Source organism: Hippopotamus amphibius, chromosome 8 (genome assembly GCF_030028045.1).
Source record: "Hippopotamus amphibius kiboko isolate mHipAmp2 chromosome 8, mHipAmp2.hap2, whole genome shotgun sequence".
Classification (NCBI taxonomy): Eukaryota; Metazoa; Chordata; class Mammalia; order Artiodactyla; family Hippopotamidae; genus Hippopotamus; species Hippopotamus amphibius.
This window is the reverse complement of record NC_080193.1, coordinates 20,125,321-20,149,092: the sequence shown is the minus strand read 5'-3', so window position 1 is coordinate 20,149,092 and position 23,772 is coordinate 20,125,321. Positions and strand designations below refer to the sequence as shown.

The following is a 23,772-nucleotide window of genomic DNA, read 5'->3' as shown; positions in this document are numbered from 1 at the left end:
TCCTTACTTACTGTGTGACCTCAAGCCAGTTACTTAATTTCTCACTGCTTTGTTTTCCTTGCCTATAAAAGAACAGTACCAATCCCTTAAGGATGTTCTAAGCACCAAATGAGTTTAGCTTACAAAGTACCTATAATAGTACCCAACATGGAGTAGGTCTAGTTCTATTAACCCTTATTATTATCATGTATTAGCTCTTATTATATTAGCTTTTATTATAACCTTGAGAGATACCACCAAATCACCCAATAAAAGGGCTGAACCAGCTTAGACTCCCACCAACAGTGTATGAAAAAGCCTTTTCCATGCCCTTGCCAGCAGGCCTTGTTCGGTTGCTTTATTGAATAAACACTTTTTTACTTCTTTTTGTAAAAAGAAAACAAAAACAAAAACCTTTACTCTTTTTAAGTGATGAAGTCCAATTTATCATTTTTTTGTTTGTTTGTGTGCTTGGTGTTGTACCTAGGAAGGCTCTGCCTAAGCCAAGGTCATGACGACTCACTCTTAGGTTTTCTTCTAACGGTTTTATGTCTAACATTTAGGTCTGTAATCCTTTATTTTATTGTACTTATTTTTAAATTTTTTGGCTGCCTTGAGTCTTCGTTGCTCTGCTCGGGTTTTCTCTAGTTGTGGCAAACGGGGCTACTCTTCATTGTGGTGTGCGGGTTTCTCATTGCGGTGGCTTCTCTTGTTGTGGAGCACGGGCTATAGGCACACAGGCTTCAATAGTTGCAGCATGTGGGCTCAGTAGTCGTGGCTCTCAGGCTCTAGAGTGCAGTCTCAGTGGTTGTGTGGCACATGGGCTTAGTTTCTCCGTGGCATGTAGGATTTTCCCGGACCAGGGCTCAAATCCATGTCCCCTGCATTGGCAGGCAGATTCGTAACCACTGTGCCACCGGGGAAGCCCCTGTAATCCATTTTGAGTTCAGTTTTGTGTACAGTTCAAGGAAAGGACCCAACTTCATTCTTTTGCCTATTTGGTTGTCCAGCAGTGTTTATTAAAGAAGAGGATTCTTTCTCCCACGGATTTGTTCTAGCACCCTTGTTGAAAATCAACTGACCGTAAATGCAAGAGTTTATTTCTGGACTCTCAATCCTGCTCTATAGATCTATATATCTGTCCTTATGCCAGAACCACAGTGTCTTGATTATTGTAATTTTGCAGTAAGTTTTTAAATGGGAAAATGTGAGTCCTCCAACTTTGTTCTTCTTTTTCGAGATTATTTGGTTATTCTAGTTTGCCCTTAGGTTTTTTTACATTAAATTTAACACCATATTTCAAAACCCTGAAAAACCCTTCTCCTTTCTTTTAATGTCTTTGTTAGTCAGTCTCATTAGCTTCCTCTGTCCCCTTACTTCCCATTCTCCTACTTCATCTTCTTCACTAGTGGTCCAAAGGTCTCGCATTTCCCAAATGTCCCAATTCCATGTCATTTACTATCAGCAGAGGCAAGTCTCCCCCAAATACCACCAATGAACTATGCTTCCTGAACTCCCATCCTTATGTGGCCCCTCTCTATGGAATATGAACTGGCTTGGTGACTTGCCTTAGCCAGTAGAATGCAATGGAGTTGATGTTCTGGGATTTCCAAGCCTAGGTGTTAAGAAGGTCTGCTTGTGTGCTTTTGGAAGCATCGAGGAGCTGTGTAAGAAGTCCAACATACTCAATGGAAAGAATATGCGAAGAGGCTGTGTGTAGATGTCATATAGAGAGACACAGGTCATATTGAAGAGGGAGAGAAACCCAGGCATCCCAGTGTCCTGTGGGACTCTACCTGCCATCTAAGAGACCCCAAACAAGGACCGACCAGCTGAGCCCAGTCAACCCATAGCACCGTGAAAGATAATACAACCGTGATTGTTCTAAGCCACTGAATTTTGTGGTGGTTTGTGACACAGCAATAGATAACTAAAACTGAAACCCTAGCTACGTTCAAAGACAAACAATGAGAGTGCTGCATTCTAACCACTAGACCACCAAGGACGGATGGATAAACAAGGTCCTACTGTAGAGCACAGGGAACTATATTCAATATCCTGTGATAAAGCATCATGGAAAAGAATATCAAAAAAAAGAATGTATATATATGTATAACTGAGTTCCTCTACTACCCTGCAAAAATTAAACACAACATTGTAAATCAACTATACTTCTTTAATTAAAAAAAAGACATTGAATTACTTACCCTCTCTAAGCCTCGGGTTTCTGATCTGTAAGATGGAGATGGTGAGCATAATAGGACATCTCATAGGGGTTTTGAGAGGGTTAAATGAGATCACGTACGCACATCTCTTAGCCCCGTGCCTGGCAGAATGCAAGCAGTTGATAAATGATAGCTATTATTATTTTAAATTTTAAAAAGTAGTTCCATCCCGTTCAGGGGCATATTCCAGCTCTAATATGAGGACTAGGTATGGAGAATTGAGTTAATTGTGAAAGTCATAGATGTCCAGCGGAATTTCCCCCAAACTCGGTGGAATCACCGCCTGAGCTGTTGAAATGATTCACTAAAACAAGTTTCTGTACAACTCATGCACTAGTAAGAAAAACAATAAATACATGAAAGAAGGACAGGAGCAAGACAAAACACGCCCACGGCACAGTGGGAAGACTGGAAATTCCACAACAGGGCCAGAATCCAGGGAGGCCGGGATTGACATTCTGAGTAGTTGTGAACCTGGGTTTAGAATCCTAGGATGTGAGAGCTGGAAGGAAGCTGGTCTCATCCCCCACTGTACGCACGAGGAAGCTCAGGGGTTAAAAGGCTAATGATGGCGCCAGAAAAAAGCATCCAGGGCCTCCAACTTCTCTCTCTTTTTCAAACGTAACACTATCTCTTGTTGTTCTTTCCTAATTGTATCCACGACTATTGTTTTCTTAAAAAAACACAAATATTATGAAATTGTAAAACTTAGAAAGGGAGGATCCCTTGCAAATTCCAGCTCCCAGAAATAACTATTGTGAATAGAGGGGTTTTATGACTTTTAGTTAATAAAGGCACTTCGGGTTTACTTTAGGGTTACCTAAGGTTACTGCATGAATGTCATCGACAAGTCCACATTCATCCAAGAAGGAAGCAGGATATTCACAAGGAGCAAGGACAGGGGACAAATACTAGTCATTTCACTAGAGTTTTCTACACCCATATAATGCGACCTCAATCCAGTGCAGCCTTATAGACAGGGCAATAATATAATAAGAGGCAGTGTTGTGTAATGGTTAGGGACACAGGCTTTGAAGCCAGTGCTGGATTCAAATTTTATTAGCTGTGTAGCCTTGAGTAGATGACCAACCTCTCTGAGCTTCACTTTCCTCATTTCGAAATCGGAGTCAGTAGTAGTCCCTACCTCATGGACTGTAGTCGGGGTAAACAGATTAATGTATTTTAAGCACCGATGAGACTTCCCTGGTGGTGTGGTGGTTAAGACTCAGAGCGTCCACTGCGGGGGGTGGGGCACAGGTTCAATCCCTGGACTGGGAACTAAGATCCCGCATGCTGTGTGCCGCGCGGCCAAATAAATAAATAAAAATAAAGCACTGCGCGTGGCGCCTGGCACACAGGAAACTCCCTGATGTGGGTGTCAACATCGTCTTCCTCATCAAGTGCCACTGCTTCCTATGTGAGTCTAACATTAGATCATCCTGACTCCCGTTTGTTGCGAGGAGTCTACAAACACCCGTCGTGGAATCTGGGTGTGAAACTTAAGAAACAGATGTCCTAATTCTCACTCAAAGTAGAAGCGACACAACTCAGAACCTCTTGCACGGCAAGAACTCATCAGACCAAAATATTAGAGGGTGGAAATGTTCTGTAGGGTTACACTCAATTATACTGAAAAGCAAAGAAATGATGTGTGAAATGGTGACCTGCTGCAAGGCAGAGTTCAAAGTCTTCTTATGTCCTCTAAGTTTAATTTTCCAAAAATGCGGACTTTTAAAATATCACACACATCATGGGAGAGGTTGTGCACATGTGGGGACAGCTGGTATGCAGCTGGCATACAGGAACTCTGTACTTTCCACTCAATTTTACTGGGAACCTAAAACTGCTCTAAAAAAAATAAAACATTAATTTTAATGTCACGTGCTTAGCAATAAATTACTTAATTGAGCACAGAGGTATCTCAAAATCTAACACAAATAAAGAAAAAAACCCAGCTTATTGTAACATCCCACTGGCAATCCAAACTGGGTTCAAGTTTTCAAGCATCTTATGAAATTGCATGCTGCTGTCAAATAGCTTTTTTCCCCCTTAGCTGGGGATTAATTACAGTGTCCTGGTGTAGAAAAGCAACCCCTATTTGTACAGAGATGATGGCGTGGAAACAGCAAATGCGACACATCTGTCCTCATAAAATACTAGACAAATTACTGTCCTCTCAGCCTTTTCAAAAAAAAAAAAAAAGTCATACACATGGTATTGTTTCTTAAAATATATACTTACTGATATTCCCTACTAATTCTTCATATTTCTGTTGAGGGCAGTAACTTATTATTGCTGTTGTTGTTTTGTTCATTATGCAAGCCAACCACATGACAGGGAATTAATTCCCCCATGCTAAGCACTCAATACACAGGCACACAGCCTTCCACATTTCAGTAATTCACAACGACAGTCTGCTTGCCCAAACATATTCTTTACATTTAGAAAATTTTGTGGGTTCCTGTCTGCCCCGGGGGATTTTTTTATTGCTTGTTTATGCAAACAGCAGGTTGCATAAGAGCCTTGCTGGTTTTTTCCTTTTTTTTTTTTTCTTTTTTTTTTTTTTTAAGCGATTTCGTAGTTTCCTGGTAACCATTCAGTCATCCATTTCAACACCCTGACATGACTTAAAGGCGAGCACTGAACCACAGGTTCGCCACTCAGACCCACACCTTGTTCCCTGAGTGTTCTTCACTAGGTGAGGCACTTCCTAGGACCAGCGATTCAATCATGAGCCCGTCTCACCCGCAGAATCATCTTCTGGAAATAGGCAACAAGAACTGCTGTGTGTTCCGGGAGGATTTCATTGCCAAGGTGCTGCCGCCAGTGGTGGGGCTGGAGTTTGTGCTCGGGCTCCTGGGCAATGGCCTTGCCCTGTGGATTTTCTGCTTCCACCTCAAGTCGTGGAAAGCCAGCCGGGTTTTCTTGTTCAACTTGGCCGTGGCTGACTTTCTCCTGATCATCTGTCTGCCGTTCCTGACGGACAACTACGTGAGGAAGTGGGACTGGAGGTTTGGGGATGTCGCCTGCCGCGTGATGCTCTTCATGTTGGCCATGAACCGCCAGGGCAGCATCATCTTCCTCACGGTGGTGGCCGTGGACAGGTATTTCCGAGTGGTCCATCCCCATCACGCTCTGAACAAGATCTCTAATCGGACGGCGGCCCTAATCTCCTGCTTCCTGTGGGGCATCACTATCGGTCTGACGGTCCACCTCCTGTACAAAAGCAAGCTGATCCAGAACCGCAATTCAAAATGGTGCAGTAGCTTCAGCATCTGCCATACCTTCGGCTGGCACGATGCCATGTTCCTCCTGGAGTTCTTCCTGCCCCTGGGCATCATCCTGTTCTGCTCGGCCAGAATCGTCTGGAGCCTGCGGCAGCGACAAATGAACAAACATGCTAAGATCAAGAGGGCCATCAACTTCATCATGGTGGTGGCCATTGTCTTCATCGTCTGCTTCCTGCCCAGTGTGGCCGCCCGCATACGCATTTACTGGCTCCTGGAGAAAAATGGCACGAAGAACTGTGAGATCTATCGCTCTGTTGACCTGGCGTTTTATATCACCCTCAGCTTCACCTACATGAATAGCATGCTGGACCCGTTGGTGTATTACTTCTCCAGCCCATCTTTCCCCAACTTCTTCTCCTCCTTGATCAACCGCTGCCTGAGGCGGAAGGTGCTGGATGAGCCCGAGAATAACCGCAGCACAAGCGTGGAGCTCACGGGGGATCCGAGTACTTCCAAGAACGTTCCCGACACTTTAACGACCAATCCCAGTGAGTCGCAGAGCCCCTCTTCTCTGACTCCAGCCTCTCCTTAAAACAACCAAGTCAAGAAGAGAAAGGATCACCAAGGACCGAGATCTCTGGAGAAGCAGTGGGGCTGGTGCACAGATATCAAGAGCCTTGGCCTGCGGTTTCCCAGAACTTCCAGTTTCGGAGAATCAGATTTAGAGAACGGGCACGGCAGCATGGGCTGCTTGGTTGCAGAGTGTCTCCACTGGAATCTTGGGGGAACGGAGGATGAAGCTTCTAGGCGTCTGAAACTTCTGTTCAGTCTCGGACACTTGCAGAACTGAAGATGCCAACACTGTCCACATTTCTGCTGCCGGAGAGTCGGAGCCACAGAGACGCCCATTGGCACCTGTGACTCACTGGCCTCTTTCCTTCACCTGCCTGAGACGTGGATGGTTCTCAGCTCCTGGGGCAACGCCTCGCCTGTGTGTGGGCTCCCTCTGGGATAAGGAAAGCTAAGTGATTGGAGGGGAGTTATTGCTCCTGGAGGGAGTCCAGGCATCATGGAACGAGCCAGTAGGTCACCTGGGTTCCATAGGACCAATCCATCTTTCAGCCACATTTTAGCAGAAACGGACCAGACAAAGAGACCCGTGAGCTTAATATCTGAGTCTCCAGTGCTGGTAAGAAGGCAGTTTGCCTGGGGAGGGACATCACAGTGTTAACTAGAGAAAGGAAATGGCATCTATGTTACAACCTGCAAGAATCCATTCCTCCCTTGTTTACACTAATTTGAAGGTTGAGCAGTTAAAAAGGCTTCAGGGAGAGAACTGCTTGCCATCTCTGTTTGCTTTTATCATTAAAAGGGAAATGCTCCCCAAGGGTTGAAGGGGGGGCAGATTCCTCCTGGTTCATTTGCTTCTGTTTCTGTACTTATAAGAAATCTACCACTTTCAATAAACTTTGATATGAGACACCCAGTCTGGTGTTGCATGTGTCTGGGTGACGGTTCACAGACACAGACGTCTTACTTAAGCGGAGACCTTTGTGGGTTGTTAACTGTGCCCTGGTAGAAAAATATCACATACTGTAAAGTAAGAAAAAAAGCTACTACGGAGCACAGGGAGATCAGCTTGATGCTTTGTGAAGACCTAAAGGGGTGGGATCGGGAGGGTAGGAGGGAGGTTCAAGTGGGAGGGGATATGGGGATATATATGCATACACATAGCTGATTCACTTTGTTGTACAGCAGAAATTAACACAACACTGTAAAGCAATTATACTCCAATAAAGATTTTTTAAAAAAGGGAAAAGGATGTGGACTCCGAGCTGCAACATGAGATAGTTAAGTAAAAATTACATACGCGTTTGGACAAGGATGGAAAAGAGCTGCGAATGAATAAAAACAATTTAATTCGGAAGGATCGTACAGACAGGATTGCAAAAGCACTGTGTTTTATTTAGGGTTTGGTAAATGCTGCTATTAGTATTTGTGCATTAAAAAAGGAATCCGGCCAGACTGGAATTTTTGCATAGGAGGGGGAAGAGAGAACTTCCTATGGAATGGTTTCAGTTCCCAATTCGGGGAGACGGAAAGGAGATGTGGAAAGGAGATGTACTGGTTTGAGTCTGTGATCGGTCCAAGTTTCTTATGCCTTCATTTCCACTTGTTGGTTCTTTAGCGAGATGAAAGTTGCTTTGACATTGTGACTCGGATGCCAGTAAGAGATGCAGGTACGCAGGATCCCAGCCATGACTGAACAGCAGGAAAGTAAGAAAGATGGACATTCTTGAGGTTCTGAAGTGTGTTTTGAACCGTGAGCTTGTCTGGTTTTCCAATTAACTCCTAGAGACGGAAAGTTAAAAGCAGAGATCACCTTCCTAAAGATGAGGAAAGATGAGTAGAAATGAGCTCAGAGGAAAGCAGGGATTCCTCCAGCCTCAGAGGCATGACTCAGCGGGGTGCCCCGTTGTGAAACTCGTCTGTTCGGAACTAACAACTCACTTTCGTCCTTTTGTTCATTCATCCCATCAGCTTTTATGTATTAAGCGCCAACTGTGTGCTGTGGTGTTCTGAGTGGTTGGTGGAAACAGAGCAAGGAACAAGGTCCCCAGGACCCTCTTCTCATAGAACTCACATTCAAGGTGGGGAGGCGGACAGAAAAGAAATAAACAAATAAATGGAAAGGGAGCTTGGGATGGCGGTGAGGATTGTGAAGCCAAAAAAGCAGGGTGACAGGCTAAAAGGGGAGTGGGGCTGGGATGACTGGGAAGTGACCTGGAGCTGAGCCATGAATGACAAGACAGAGCAGACAATGTGAAAATCTGGAGGAAGGGCATTCTAGGCACAGGGGATGGTAGATGCAAAGGCCCTGAGGTATGTGAGCGTGTTAGTCTTCTAGGGCTGCCATAACAAAGTACCACAGATTTGGTGGCTTAAAAAAGCAAAAATTTATTCTGGAGCCCGGAAGTCCAAATCAAGATGTCAGCAGGGTTGGTTCTTTCTGGAGGCTCTGAGGGAGAATCCACCTCATGCCTCACTCCTAGCTTCTGTTGGCTATCAGGAATGTTCTTCGCATTCCTTGGCTTACAGATATGGGCTGGGCAAAAAGTTCGGCTGGATTTGTTCCACGTTACAGAAAAACCCGAACGAACTTTTTGGCCAACCCAATACATCACTCCGATCTCTGCCTCCATCTTCACATTGTTATGGACCAGGGTTCTTGGTCTCCTTAACCAATAGAAATTGATCAGAGGCCAGACAAGAAATTCGTGCAAGGCTTTATTGGGGCCCCTGCGGCAGCAGGAGGGAGCGAGAACAAGCAACAGGTTCCCTTGCGTGCTCCCTGAGGAGGGGCGAGCTGATTCCTTATATGGGGGGAGGATAGGAGTGTGTCCATGTGTCAGGCCAGAGGGGTGGCTTAGGTGTTTTGCCCACCACTTAGGTGGTGTTGTGTGCAGGGGGCACGTGCAGTACCCTGCTTTGGCTCCCGACACCCCGCTTTTGCTCCTGGCTCTTCAGAAGTGGCATTTGGGTTTTTGGTCCTTTTGTATCTTTTTGTCCATAATTTGCCCCAAATGTGCATGTACGCAGTTATTTTTAGTCCCTCATAGCTTCTCTGTGTTTTGTTGCTTGAGGACACGTTTGTCCAGGTGCAAGCACTGTCTCAAAAGTTCCCAGGTCCCAGCCTGTCTCAGCATGGCCTTCTCTCTGTGTCTCTATGTCTTCTCCTTTTCTGTCTCTTATAGGGATGGACACTTGCCACTGGATTTAGGGACCACCCTAACACAGGATGATCTCATCTCAACATCCTTCCTGTAATTACATCTGCAAAGACCCTTGTTGCAAATAAGGTCAGCTTCTGAGAGCCTGGGCGGACATAACTTTTGGGAGCCCCAATTCAACTCACTGCAGTGAGGAGCAGAGGTGAGGCCAGCGTGACCAGGTACAACGCATGTGGGATCTGCTACCCAGTGAGGTAAAGAATCCTGTTGTGTGAAAATAACAAAAGACTTGAGAAAAAGATTACATCATATTAAAGGGAAAAGTTTAAAAACAGAATGTGATCTTGGTTCTCTTTTAAAGTATGTCTATCTGTGTACAGATGCCTGGAGCGACAGACTCGAAAAACACAAACCAAAATCTTAACTCTGATTCTACCTGGGTAATAGGATTACAGATGATTTTGACTTTTCCTTCTGACTTTTCCTTAGTATAAGAACATCATCAGTGACCTCCCTGGTGGTCCAGTGGTTAAGACTTCGCCTTCCAATGCAGGGGGTGCAGGTTCGATCCCTGATCGGGGAGCTAAGATTCTACATGCTTCATGGCCAAAAGGCCAAAACATAAAACAGAAGCAATATTGTAACAAATTCAATAAAGACTTAAAAAAAGAAGAAAAAGAACACCATCACCTTCCTTGATCATCAGCAATAGTTATTAAGAGAGCAGTCTCCTAAAGGGAGCCCTCCTACACTGTTAGTGGGAATGTAAACTGGTGCAGCCAGCATGGAAAACAGTATGGAGGTTCCTTAAAAAACTAAAAGTAGTTATCATATGATCTAGAAATCCCACTCCTGGGCATATATCTAGAGAAAACTCTAATTTGAAAAGATACATGCACACCAGTGTTCACAGCAGCACTATTCACAGTAGCCAAGACACGGAAGAAAACTAAATGTCCATTGACGGATGAATGGATAAAGAAGATGTGGTACATATAGACAATGGAATACTACTCAGCCATAAAAAAGAACAAAATAATGCCATTTGCAGCAACATGGATGGACTAGAGATTATCATACTAAGGGAAGTAAGTCAGAGAAAGACAAATAGCATATGATATCACTTATGTGTGGAATCTAAAATATGATACAAAAGAACTTATTTATAAAACAGAAACAGATCCACAGACATAGAAAACAAACTTATGGTTACCAAAGGGGAAGGGATGGGGGAGGGATAAATTAGGAGTTTGGGATTAGCAGATACAAACTACTATATATAAAACAGATAAACAACAAGGTCCTACTGTATAGCACAGGGACTATATTCAATATCCTATAGTAAACCATAATGGAAAAAAATATGTATATGTGTGTATCTATATATGTATACTGTATCACTTCTATATATATATATACACATATATGTATATGCTTATGTATGTATATATATATATATATAAAACTGAATCATTTTGCTGCATATCTGAAACTAACACATCATAAATCAACTATACTTCAATTTAAAAAAAAGAGAGAGAGAGGGAGAGAGATAGAGAAGTCTCCCAAATACTTCTGTTTCCCTGTCCAGGAGAATGCCAACATTGATTTAAAACAGGCGCAAGCAATGACATTCTAGGCTAAACCAATGGTGGGTTCTACTCAGTCTCAAACTGTATGGTGCTCTGTGTGTGTGTGTGTAACTATACATATGCATGTCTGTGTGTCTCTATACACATCTCTTTTTCATTACTTCCTCTTTATTTTGGAGGGTCCCAGTTCTTGTGGCCATGAGTTCCATGAGTTTACTCTCTGCAATGTAAAAAAATAGGACTTCTTCTTAGCTGCCCGGGAACGTCTTCCAAGCTTCAAGAGATTACCCTACGTCCAGAACCATAAAAGCAGGGTTTGTTTCTTTTTTGTTTGTTTGGTTGGTTTTTTTTTAAGTGACAGCTGACTTTTTTTTTTTAACATACAATAAACTGCACATATTTAGAGTGTACAATTTGGTATCCCAATCTCCCAGTTCATCCCCCCCAACCCTCCCCGCTTTCCCCACTTGGTGTCCATGTTTGTTCTCTACATCTGTGTCTCTATTTTTGCCTTGCAAACTGGTTGATTTGTACCAGTTTTCTATATTCCGCATATATGTGTTAATATACAATATATGTTTTTCTCTTTCTGACTTACTTCACTCTGTATGACAGTCTCTAGGTCCATCCATGTCTCTACAAATGTCCCAGTTTTATTGCTTTTTACAGCTGAGTAATATTCCATTGTATATATGTACAGGGCTTGTTTCTGATTTTACAAACGCCCTTACCTTTCCAAATTTATCACCCTATCTGCCCCAGGGCACCTTGCCTGAAGGGAGGGGATTTAAACTGCACCTAGTATTCTGGTCCTTACCATGCCTTGTGGTCTAATATTCAAAACACTTCCTGATTATGGTCTGTCGATCTGTTCCTGCTTAAAACAGCCATTGGATTCACAGATGGTCCTCAGGCCCAGTTAACCTTTCACCTTCCCGCACTTTGCTTCTATAATCAGAATTTAGCTGAGAGATTTGGTTAACAAAAGTGCGTTGGTGAAGCTACTAAGTACTGGAAATCGACCACTTACCAACCAGGGGGGGACATGGGTCATTGCCTGCTCCCCTAGCTCTTGGTTCAAATCGAACTTCAAATTGGAAAGGAAATTTTGATGAAATTCTTCAATGGTTGAGGCTGGGCTGTTTGTGTTACTGGAAATTCCTTTTTTTCCTCTCTCTATCTCTCATGCAGGGGAAGGATGTCTTACTAGGAGGGCGGATGATTTTTCACTCACACTCATATAATTTAACTCCAAATGCTTATGGATGAAGGAACTGAAATACACTTAAATTCACGTAAGCAAAAAAGTTAAAAACAGAAGAAATATAGTGGTGTATCTCAGAGAAGCTAAGAGAGAATTAAACCAGGCATGGGCAGACCCAGGAGGCCAGCACACAGCTCTTCACCCTGGCTCTTGACCATGGACGTGACTCAGCCCTCAATACCTGTGTCTCTCTGGTCAGATTCTCACAAAGGGGGCATCTGATTGGTCCCAAACCACACTTTTATAAAAGGGTCATGAGGACAAAGATCACATGGCAGCTGTGCAAAGGTTTTTTTTTTCTTCTTCCAGTTTTATGGAGATATAACTGACATACAGCACTGTAGAAGTTTCAGGTGTACCGCATAATGATTTTGCTTACATACACCATGAAATGATTATCACAATAAGTTTAGTGAACATCCATCATCTCATACAGATACAGAATTAAGGAAATAGAAAACAGCGTTTCCTGTGATTAGAGCTCTCAGGATTTACTCTCTCAATAACTTTCATCTGTAACACACAGCAGTGTTAATTGCAGCTATCGTGTTGTACATCACACCCCTAGGACTTATTTATTTATCTTATAACTGGAAGTCTGTACCTTTTGGCTATCTTCATCTAATTCCCTGTCCCCCACTCCCTGCCTGGAGTAACCACTAACGGGTATTTTCGAACTACTGTTTGTGTAAAGTCACGCTCTCTGCCAAGTGTTCCTCAGATAACATTTCAGACCACCGTCCACATCACTCATTTAAAAAGCAGGGTTGGGGGGGCGGGAGGGGGGGCGAAGGGGAGGCTGGGAGAAAGTGAGAGGGTAGCATACACATATATATACTACCAAATGTAAAATAGATAGCTAGTGGGAAGTTGCTGTATAACAAAGGGAGATCAACTAGATGATGGGTGATGCCTTGGAGGGCTGGGACCGGGAGGGTGGGGTGGTGTCGAGGGAGGGAGGGGATATGGGGATATGTGTATAAATACAGCTGATTCACTGTGGTGTACCTCATAAGCTGGTACAAGGGTATAAAGCAATTATATTCCAATAAAGAGCTTAAACAAAAAAAGGTACTATTAACTAAAAAAAAAAAAGCGTGTGTAGGGCTTCCTAGGTGGTGCAATGTTAAGAATCTGCCTGCCAATGCAGGGAACACGGGTTCGATCCCTGCTCCAGGAAGATCCCACATGCTACAGAGCAACTAAGCCTGTGCACCACAACTATTGAGCCCATGTGCCGCAACTACTGAAAGTCCACGCACCTAGAGCCTGTGCTCTGCAACAAGAGAAGCCACGGCAACGAGGAGCCCATGCATCACAACGAAGAGTAGACCCTTCTCACTGCAACTAGAGAAAGCCCGTGCACAGCAACAAAGACCCAACGCAGCCAATAAATAAATAAATAAATAAACAAATTTATACATATAAAAAAAGCATGTGTACGCTTTCAGCAGAGTTGATCTCAACTGTCTGGTTTCCAGAATTTCTGTCACGTTACAAAACTGCAGAACAGAGAGGTGATGAGTGAACCTTGAGGAAGAAATACAGCATGTTGCCCCAAACCCAAACAGATGTGGACCTCCAGATGTTGACTTCTAGAGCCCTTCTGAAGGTCTTCCCAGAGATTTAAATCTTTGTAATTTTATATATTATTAATAAACTCAAGTCCAAGACATACTCTTTGGCTGGCTTAGCTGTGGTGAGTACCTGGCCATGACATTCTGTTCACTAAGTTTTTCATCTTCTATGGCAAACGAAACATGGCTATTTTTTTTTTTAATTTATTTATTTATTGGGTCTTCGTTGCTGCACACGGCCTTGGTCTAGTTGCAGCGAGGGGGGCTACTCTTCGTTGTGGTGCATGGACTCCTCATTGCAGTGTCTTCTCTTGTTGCGGAGCACGGGCTCTAGGTGTTTGGGCTTCAGTAGTTGTGGCACGCAGGCTCAGTAGTTGTGGCTCACGGGTGTAGTTGCTCCATGGCATGTGGGATCTTCCTGGAGCAGGGATCGAACCCATGTCCCCTGCATTGGCAGGCGGATTCTTAACCACTGAGCCACCTAGGAAGTCCCAAAACATGGCTATTTTACACCCAGCGCTGGATTGTCTTGGGGCTCAAATATAAGATTTGGAGACCCTCTGTCTCTTCAGGGAGAAGAAGTTTGCATGTGGCATTACAAACTTCAGGCCTGACCACAATCCCAAGGCCCTGTCCCATGAAAGGCAAACACTTCTAGGCTCTTAACAAATATTGATATACTGGGCACTCTGGCTATACCCAGAGAGGGATTTAAGGGCATCAATAGGTATTGGGAACAGTACATGACATTCCCAATGCAACCGAAAAGAAAACAACTGCCTACTGATGTCATCAGGTTGAAAAACAGTGGGTTTCTTTTCAGAATGCTTACAAAATATCCCTCCTTTGGAATATAATGCTTCAGTAGGAAAATGGTATTGATTCATTTTTTATTTCAACGAAGCAACATGAGGCAAAACAGACTCATAATCAGAGAGATGTTTCACCCATCATCATTTGATTGCCATCAATTGTTATATCTAAGGGGTTTCCCTGGTGGAGCAGTGGTTAAGAATCCACCTGCCAATGCAGGGGACATGGGTTTGATCCTGGGCCCGGGAAGATCCCACATGCCGCGGAGCAACTAAGCCCATGTGCCACAACTACTGAGCCTGCATGCCAGAACTGCTGAGCCCACTTGCTGCAACTACTGAAGCCCAAGTGCCTAGAGCCCATGCTCCACAACAAGAGAAGTCACTGCAATGAGAAGCCCACGCAGCACAATGAAGACTAGCCCCCGCTCATAGCAACTAGAGAAAGCTCCTGCACAGCAATGAAGACCCAATGCAGTCAATAAATAAATAAATAAATAAATTTATTTAAAAAAATTATTATATCTAAGATTTGCTCTATGCTGTCTACCACAACTCTAAGTGTTTTCCATAGGTGCTCTCAATTTATCCCTTCAATAACTTCACAGGGTAGGTGCTATTCCATTTCACAGATAAGGGAACTGAGGCCCAGGGAGTTTGAATAATTTGCCCAAGATCATATGACCTGTAAGTGATGAGCCAAGAGAACAAATATAGGCAGTCTGACTCCCGAGTCTTTGCCTTTAAAGTTATGAAAAAATGCAAAGTGAGAGATGTGCAACGTGAACTGAAAAAAGTAGGGTGAATGTCTTGACCCATTAGGGGGTCAATAATTCCAGAACTTTTCAGGCTGCCCAGCCATTAGGGACCTCCCAGGTCCAGGCTGAGCTCATGTACTTAAGATGCTAGGCACAATGCCTGGCGCTGAGTGGATCAATAAATGTTAATTTCCCTTCTTCCAAAGCTAACTGGTGATTGAGCCCTTTCTTGCTTGTAGACGATTCTTCTTGTTTTTCTAATGAAGCTACCATCTCTCAAGGAGGCAGGTCAAGGATGTTCAGTGTAACAGTGTTTGTAACAGTGAAAACCAGGAAACAACCAGTGTCCATTAGGGAGGGAATAGATAAACAGTGAGACATGCACCCGTGGAATACTACATAGCAGGGAAGAAAAAAATGAACCAGAGTTACCTGTATCAACAAAGCTGAACTTTGAGCCTAACCTCTAGAGCAAAAGCAAGGTACCAAAAGATACATGCAATATGGTAACATTTTTGTAAATTATTTTATACAAATTATTGCTTCCAAAATAACATGGATTTTGGAAGCAATAATTTGTCATAAAACAAAAATCATGGATGAGACGGCTGCATATTAATTGCAAGATACAGGTGACCTCTGTGGAGGGAGGGAGGGAGGGTAGGAAATTTGATGGAGGGGAGGCCTCAGCTGTCTCTGTAACCAATGGCCTTTGGAATCAGACGTTCCTGGGTTGAAACTCCAGCTTTCTCACTCATTGGCCAGGTGCTGTGAATGCAGAGAGGATGAAAGAGGTCCTGCGCTTAGGACCCTTGCAGCTATAGATATGTTTTATACTGAGATACAATTCACATGCTATAAAATTCATCTTTTTTTTTTTTTTTTCTTTTCAGGTCACTCATCGTATTGAATAGCTGTGTACTTTCTCATATTCTTACATTGGAGAGACCTTCTTTCAGATACATGCCTAAAAAGCTTGAGAAAAACAGGACAGACAGGGCACACAATTCAAACTCCTGTCCAGGCCCTTCCTATGTCTTTCCCATCCAGGACTAAGCCAGTACTTCCCCTTGATCTTGACAGCCCTGTGATCTGTCTTCTATTGCTGACAGAGAGAGATAAAATGGAATCTGGGAGAACCAACCAGTTGGCAGAGGGAAGCCGGAGAAACTCCCAAGAGAGATGGTCCAGCTGATTCTGGCAGCCACGGCAGGTCCCTGGTTCTGGCTGCATGCTGGCGGAGGTGACCAGGATGCCCTGGGTCATAGGTGAACTCCAGACACAGACTGGGTTCCCAGCCTCCCAAGCCACCCAACCAAGATACCATGCAACTCCCTGAGGACGCTGCCCTCCAGCCCCCAACCACAGTTCAGCCAAGAACACCAACTAAAAACAGATGCTGACACTTGATCTTAGCCAAAAGGCAAAGAAATGATAAATTCATCCTTTTAAAGTACAATTCAGCCATTTTTAGTATTGTATATTCACAAACTTGTGCAAACATCACCACTAACTCCAGAACTTTCTCATCACCCCCCTAAAGTGCCCATACCCATCATCAGTCACATCCCACAGAGCTGCCCCCACTCCTGGCTGACACCAATCTACTTTCTATCTCCATATCATGATTTTTTTTTTTTTTTTCTGGCTACACCTCTCGGCTTGAGGAATCTTCATTCCCTGACCAGGGATTGCACCCAGGCCCTCAGCAGTGAAAGCGCAGAGTCCTAACCACTGAACCACCAAGGAATTCCCATGATGTATTTTTTTAAATGAAGAATTGCTATTACAGTGTTAGAAAAACTGAGGTGGGGGGTTTGGGGTGGAGTGGGGAGCCTGAAACAAGGCTTTCTTCCCCATCTGGTTTTTGGCTGCTTGTTCTTCTGGGATTGAGTCCAACAGTCTTGTGGGACTGAGTTCTTCACCTGTGGGATCTAATGAAACCTGCTAATGAAACCTAGCAGGACCCTGTGGGATCCTCTCAGGTTCAAAGACTTTCTGTGTCCCCTGTTTCTTGTTTGTAGGAAATAGGTTTTATTCAGCCTCCTTGACCTTCTCTGAGTTCCAAAGGGCAGATTCAAACACCTGCTTATCAGGGAAGGGAGGTGATGCGGAGACATGGGGAGAGAAGCCAAGATGCAATAGCGCAGCTTTGGGGCAGGGTCCTGGTTCCCTCTCAAGGGATGCACACAACAATACCTTTGAGTTCTTCTGTAGGAACTCAGGCCCCCCACCCCGGTGGAGGATGGTAACTTCAGGCTGAGCCCAAGATTCCTGGGATGCGGTCCTATTACCTCACCACCAACCAATCAGAAGAAAGTCTGCACACAGTGGCAGTTGTGAAGACTCTGACTCCTTCCCCAAATGATTTCCCTTTAAAAACCTTCGTGGTCAAGCAGAATCTTTGGAGTTGGTTTTTGGACACGAATCCACCTTCTGCCCAGGTTGCCAGCCTCCTGAATAGAGCAAGCTTTCCTTTCCAACCAACACTTGTCTCTTGAGTATTGGCTTTTGAGTGGTGAGCAACTGAACCCAGGTTTGGTAACAAAAGGTGAGTAGAACCTCTACTGAGATCCAAATGAACAGTCTGGGTGATCAAGTGCAAGCAATGTCTCAAAACATAGAGCAAAATGATAAAGCAATAGAAATCTGTGGGGAAAGATAAGAGAGTTGGAGGGTAGCTCCTGAAGAATGAATGAATACACAATAGGAGTTCCAAAACAAGAATATGCAACAGATCAACAAATAACAGGAGAAAATTTTCCTGAAATAACTAAAGATCAGAGACTGCAGATAGAAAGGGCTCACTGAGTTCCAGACTGGTCTGATGAGGTAAGAGTCATATGCGGGCATATTCTGGTAAAATTCTGAAAACTTAAAGATAAACATCTTACAAGTGTCAAGCATAAAGCAGAAGATATTCACAAAGGAAAAAAAAAACCAACTGAAACAGGATAAAAGGGGGCAGGGCACAACATTTGAAAGAATGACATAGCCTGAGGACATAGCATAAACTGATTAGAACCAAATGGGTCCAAGATGGCGGACAAGTCAACTTCCAGGCGCCATGACAGTCCCAAGGCCAACCATGGGATCAAAAAGTGGGTGGCGGCCCAATTCTGGAATACTCCGCCCACTCATTAGCCTGTGAAATTACCCACCCTTACAAACAGTGACAACCCCCTTACCCTGGTGCCTTTCTCACCTTCTGAGATGGCCCACACTCTGCCTACAGAGTGTGTTTCTTTCTAAAACTCTAAATAAAATTCTTACCTATCACTTTGTCTCTCACTGAATTCTTTCTGTGATGAGACATCAAGAACATGAGCTTCATGAAGTCCTGAAACCAGGTGTGTGATCTCAGTTGGAAGATCTTGGGTTTTGGCTGGGTTCGAGTCCCAGCCACGTGGGTTCACGTCCCAGTCAGGGTTTTGGCCGGGTTTGAGTCCCGGCCGTGTGGGTTTGAGTCCCATTCTGGGTTTGGGTTGGGTTTGAGTCCTGGCATGTGGGTTCAAGTCCCAATCTGAGGTGCACGGTTTCAAGACTGGAATTAGATTTTCATCTACGCTATGGAAAGATGCCAGTGGAACAGTATCTACAGAGGAGAGAAAAGAATCCAACCCAAGAATCCTCTATCCAGTTTTCAAAATACTTTCCATCTATTGAGGCAAAAGGAGATTAATTAAGGATACCCAGGGATTCAGAGAATATAACTCCCAGATTTTCATCTGAGGAAACCACTTGAGAAAAGACTTACCAAACTACAACTAAATCTGAAAAGAAAACTGAAAAAAGGAGAAGAAAAAAAAAAGAGAAAACAGTGTGAAGAACGTAGACGTATGACATCTTACATCTAAGTGGATCCAGAGAGGGATGTGTGTAACAGAGCAGGGATCTTGAAACCAAATGGACATCCCCTAAGGGAGTTTTGTTTTGTTTTTTTAATAAATTTATTTATTTATTTACTTTTAATTTTTTTTATTGGCTGTGTTGGGTCTTCATTGCTGCACACAGGCTTTTTCTAGTTGTGGCGAGCGGGGGCTACTCTTCATTGTGGTGCATGGGCTCCCCTTTGCAGTGGCTTCTCTTGTTGTGGAGCACAGGCTCTAGGCACGTGGGCTTCAGCAGCTGTGGCACATGGGCTCAACACTTATGGCGCACAGGCTCTCGAGCACAGGCTCAATAGCTGTGATGCACGGGCTTAGTTGCTCTGCGGCACGTGGGATCTTCCTGGGGCAGGGATTGAACCTGTGTCCCCTGCATTGGCAGGCGGACTCCCAACCTCTGCTCCACCTAGGAAGTCCCCCCAAGGGAGTTTTAACAAATACTAAATTACTTCAGCCAAACCTCAGAGACTGGTGAAGGGGGTTGGGGAGGAAAAGGATCTCATGGATCTCAGTGGGGAACCTGGGGAAGGAAAGGAGGAGAGGGAGGAAGTAAAGTGTTTGAAAGGTCTCAACTCGGAGGGATGAGGGAGAAGAGGAGGAGACAGATCTAGGAGCCGGGAGGACAGTGCACCTCCGTGTGCAACATGGTGAGTTACAGTCCTCCGATGATGAGAACAAGGAAATTCATCATGAAAGAAATGGGGAAATCTTCTTAACCAAGCCTGGGAACTCAGAAGCTATGAAAGAAAAGATGAGTATTTGACTATGTAAACATTAAAATGTTTTATGTGACAAGGGATACCAAAAATAAAGCCAATGCAAATGATGGAGCTGGAAAAATATTTGTAATACAAATAGTAGTCACCAACTGCAGCTAACTTACTGTGTGCCATGCACCATCCTATCTACTTGCATTAACTCGTTGGTGTCTAGAACAGCAGTAAGAAGCAGGAATTATGATGCTGATGAAGATCGCTGCTTTACAGATGAGTAAACTGAGGCATAACAAAGTTGAATGACTCATCGAGAGGTCACATAGCCAATCAGAGACTAAGTTCTTTTTTTTTTTTTTTTGGCTGCACCATTCAGCATGCAGGATCAGAGTTCTCTGATCAGGGATTGAACTCACCCCGCCCCCTGCAGTGGAAGTGCAGAGTCTTAACCACGGGCCAAGTTGGGAAGTCCCAGGGGCTAAATTCTGAAGTGACCTTTGGCAGCCTGCCCCAGAGAAAGATGCTCTTAATCACTTCCCTGCAATTAAGCCAAAGACCAAATGGATACTATCAAATTGACCTGAACAAGACAAACAAACAAGACAGAAATGGACTTAGATTACGAACAGATTATTTACAGAGGAGCAAAAGCAAATGGCCACAAATGAATGTAAAATCTTCAAATTCAACAGTGGTCGGAAAATGCAAATTAAAGAAGCAATGAGACATTGCATCCATCAGACTGATTGATGTAGCTAAAACGAGCAATGCTCTCAAGTGCTGGCAGGGATATGGAGAAAAGGGCACTCTGGTACATGTGAAGTTTTGCAGCCATTTGGGAAAGCAATCTGGCAACATCTGTTAAAATGGAAACTAAACTCTGTGACCCATTAATCCCACTCCTGGGAATCTGTCCCAAAGAAATAAAAATACCAATCCTTAAGGACAAGGATGTTTATTGGAGCATTGTGGGGTTTTTTTTTGCTTGTTATTATTTTTTGGGTGTTGTTTTTTTTTTTTGTCCTGGTAGGAATCCGGCCACAAAATAAATGCCTATCAAAAGGAAAAGAAGAATGATGGAATAAATGATGCTACATTCACCTTATACATATTTTAATAAAATAAAATCAATCAGTGTCTGCAACCTGGCACCTGCTGGCCCTAAGGGCTGGCAGATGTGTTTTTGGTGAGCCAGCAGTGTTTTTATAAATTCCTGCAGTCTTCTGAATCTATGACCCCCTGCAAATGTTTCCATTAGACACAAAGTCTGCCCTTGAAAGGGCACAGAACACAAACAAATATGCGGTATATGTGCGGTATTAACCTTCCATGGGTAGGTGGGGGGAGGTGTTGGTGAGGATGTGGAGAAATTGGAACCCTCATATATTGCTGGTGGGAATGTAAAATGGTGCTGCCACTGTGGAGAACAGTTTGGTGGGTCTTTGATAAGGTAAACATAGAATTACCAGGGGAACCCGGCAATTCCACTCCTATGAATATATCCAAAAGAACTGAAACAGATGTTCAAACAACACTTGAACACAAATGGTCTTAGCGGGACTTCCCTGGTTAAGAATCCGCCTGCCAATGCAGGGGACACGGGTTCGATCGCTGGTCCGGGAAGATCCCACATGCCACAGAGCAACTAAGCCCATGTGCCACAACTACTGAGCCTGTGCTTGTAGCAGTAAAGACCCAATGCAGCCAATTAATTAATTAATTTTTTAACAATGGTCATAGCAACACTATCCACATAGCCAAGAGGTGGATACAACCCCAATGTCCATCAACAGATGAATGGATAAACAAATGTGGTCCATTCATCCGTACATACAATGGAATATTATTCAGCCATAAAAGGAATAAAGTACTGATATATATGCAACATGGATGAACCCTGAAAACTTTATGCTGAGTGAAAGAGGCCAGACATAAAAGGCCACATGTTTTATGATTCCATTTATAGGAAATGTCCAAAAGAGGCAAATCCATAGAGACAGACAGTAGATGCATGGTCTCCAGGACCTGGGGGAATGGGAGAATAGGATGTGACTGTGTAATGATGGTTTTGGTGTTTTTGTTTGGGGTGATGAAAAAGTTCTGGAACCTGAGAGTGGTGTTGGTTGCACAACTGTGAATGTATTGATAGTTAATGCCACTTTAAATTAGTTAGAATGGTGAATTTTACATTATGTGTATTTTATTACAATAATAAAAAAAATTCACAGTGAGACAATTAGAAAAAAAAAGTTGGAAAAGGTAACCGGGGAAAGGGCCATAAAGGAAAAAGGGTTGAGAAATACTGGGGTAAAGACTAGTTTGTGCTTCAACATATTAAAAATTGGCAGCCTTAAAGCAAATACCTAAATAATACACCTTTTTTTAAAACAGTGAGGGGGAATTCCCTGGCGGTCCGGTGGTTAGGACTCAGCGCTTTCACTGACATGGGCCCGGGTTCAATTCCTAGTGGGGGAACTAAGATCCCATAAGCTGAGTGGTGAGGTCAAAGAAATAAACAAAACAGTGAGGGATCTTGTAGGCCCTTGAGGTAAGCCACCCCCCTTTTCTCTTTCTAACCCAGGATTGGGGTGTGTTTTTCCATAGCCCACAAGGCTTTGAACTTAATCACTGTTTCTTGTCTAACTCTGTGTAACCTGGGAAATTCTAGGTTACCTGGGGTAACAAACGTTATGTAAGCAACCAAAGTAAGTTTGCTCTGGAAACTATCAAGCCTCACGTAGGCCTGAACCATACTGTCTTAAGTCAAGTCCAAATACCATCTGATGGAAGATGCATTCTTACTTTACGTGGCACAAAAAGAATGTGCACCCACTACGGCAAACTTCTTTCTTATCACCTTAAAATTTCAACTGGGGGGCTTCCCTGGTGGCACAATGCTTAAGAATCTGTCTGCCAATGCAGGGGACACAGGTTTGAGCCCTGGTCCGGGAACATCCCACATGCTCCGGTGCAACTAAGCCCGTGCACCACAACTGTTGAGCCCATGTGCCACAACTACTGAGCCTGAGTGCTCCAACTACTAAAGCCTGTGTGCCTAGAGCCCATGCTCCACCACAAGAGAAGCCATCGCACTGCAACGAGGAACAGCCCCTGCTTGCCACAGCTAGACAAAGCTCTCGTGCAGCAATGAAGACCCAACGCAGCCAATAAAAATAAATTAATTAATTAAAAAAATAAAATAAAATAAAATTTCAATTGGTACTTTTAGTCTCGGAGGTTGTTTTTGTTTGTTTTGGTGTCGGGTTTTTAAATTTTCTATGTCACTCTTGTGCATATAAAAAGGAAAACAGAAATCAGTTGATTAATGTCTTCCTGCTTAGAATTTGACTCTTCTGATCACTTTTCAATGCAGTCACACTGAGGTCTGTATTTTTCACTCACCTTCGTCCTCTGTGCCTGGAGAATGCCAGTCACGTGGCATTTCTTTTTTTTTTGGCACACGGGCTTCGTTGCTCCGCGGCATGTGGGATCTTCCTGGAGCTGGGATCGAACCCGTGACCTCTGCATTGGCAGGTGGATTCTTAACCACTGAGCCACCTAGGAAGCCCTCGTGGCATTTCTTAAAAGACTGAAAAGCCATTGGCACTGGGTTCTTCTGCCATCCCAGGAATCATGCAGGGGAGCCTCCTTTGACTCCTCCAATGGGAATGTTGCTAAGCGTGTTTTATCCTCTTCTTGCCTTGCCCCACCTCCAACACCTGGATTCTTAGGAGTGAAAAGAGTGCTCCAACTGTTTACCAGAACCATTGACACCCATCCTGGGCCTCTGAATCCCCACGCTTTTGGGGCTCACCTTCCTGCAGGCAATGTCCATCACTTCAGGACTGCTGCATCCACAAAAGCAACAATTAAAGCACCAGCTATATATGCAGCTTATTGTATGTCAATAATACCTCAATAAAAGTTCTTAAAAAAAAAAAGACACCAGCTATCTATTGTTAGGTACATTCCAAGATGTTAAAATGTGATGAATAACAGGGACT

The 23,772-nt window shown here is 43.8% G+C and overlaps 1 protein-coding gene across 1 annotated transcript; it reads left to right on the top strand.

Annotated features, from left to right (window-relative positions):
- The first annotated feature begins 4,826 nt into the window (after positions 1–4,826).
- LOC130859348 (hydroxycarboxylic acid receptor 2-like) lies at positions 4,827–6,914 on the top strand. The gene has a single exon (XM_057746689.1). The coding sequence runs from the start codon at positions 4,935–4,937 to the stop codon at positions 6,024–6,026; it is 1,092 nt and encodes a 363-aa protein (XP_057602672.1). The 5' UTR covers positions 4,827–4,934; the 3' UTR covers positions 6,027–6,914.
- Positions 6,915–23,772: the final 16,858 nt, after the last annotated feature.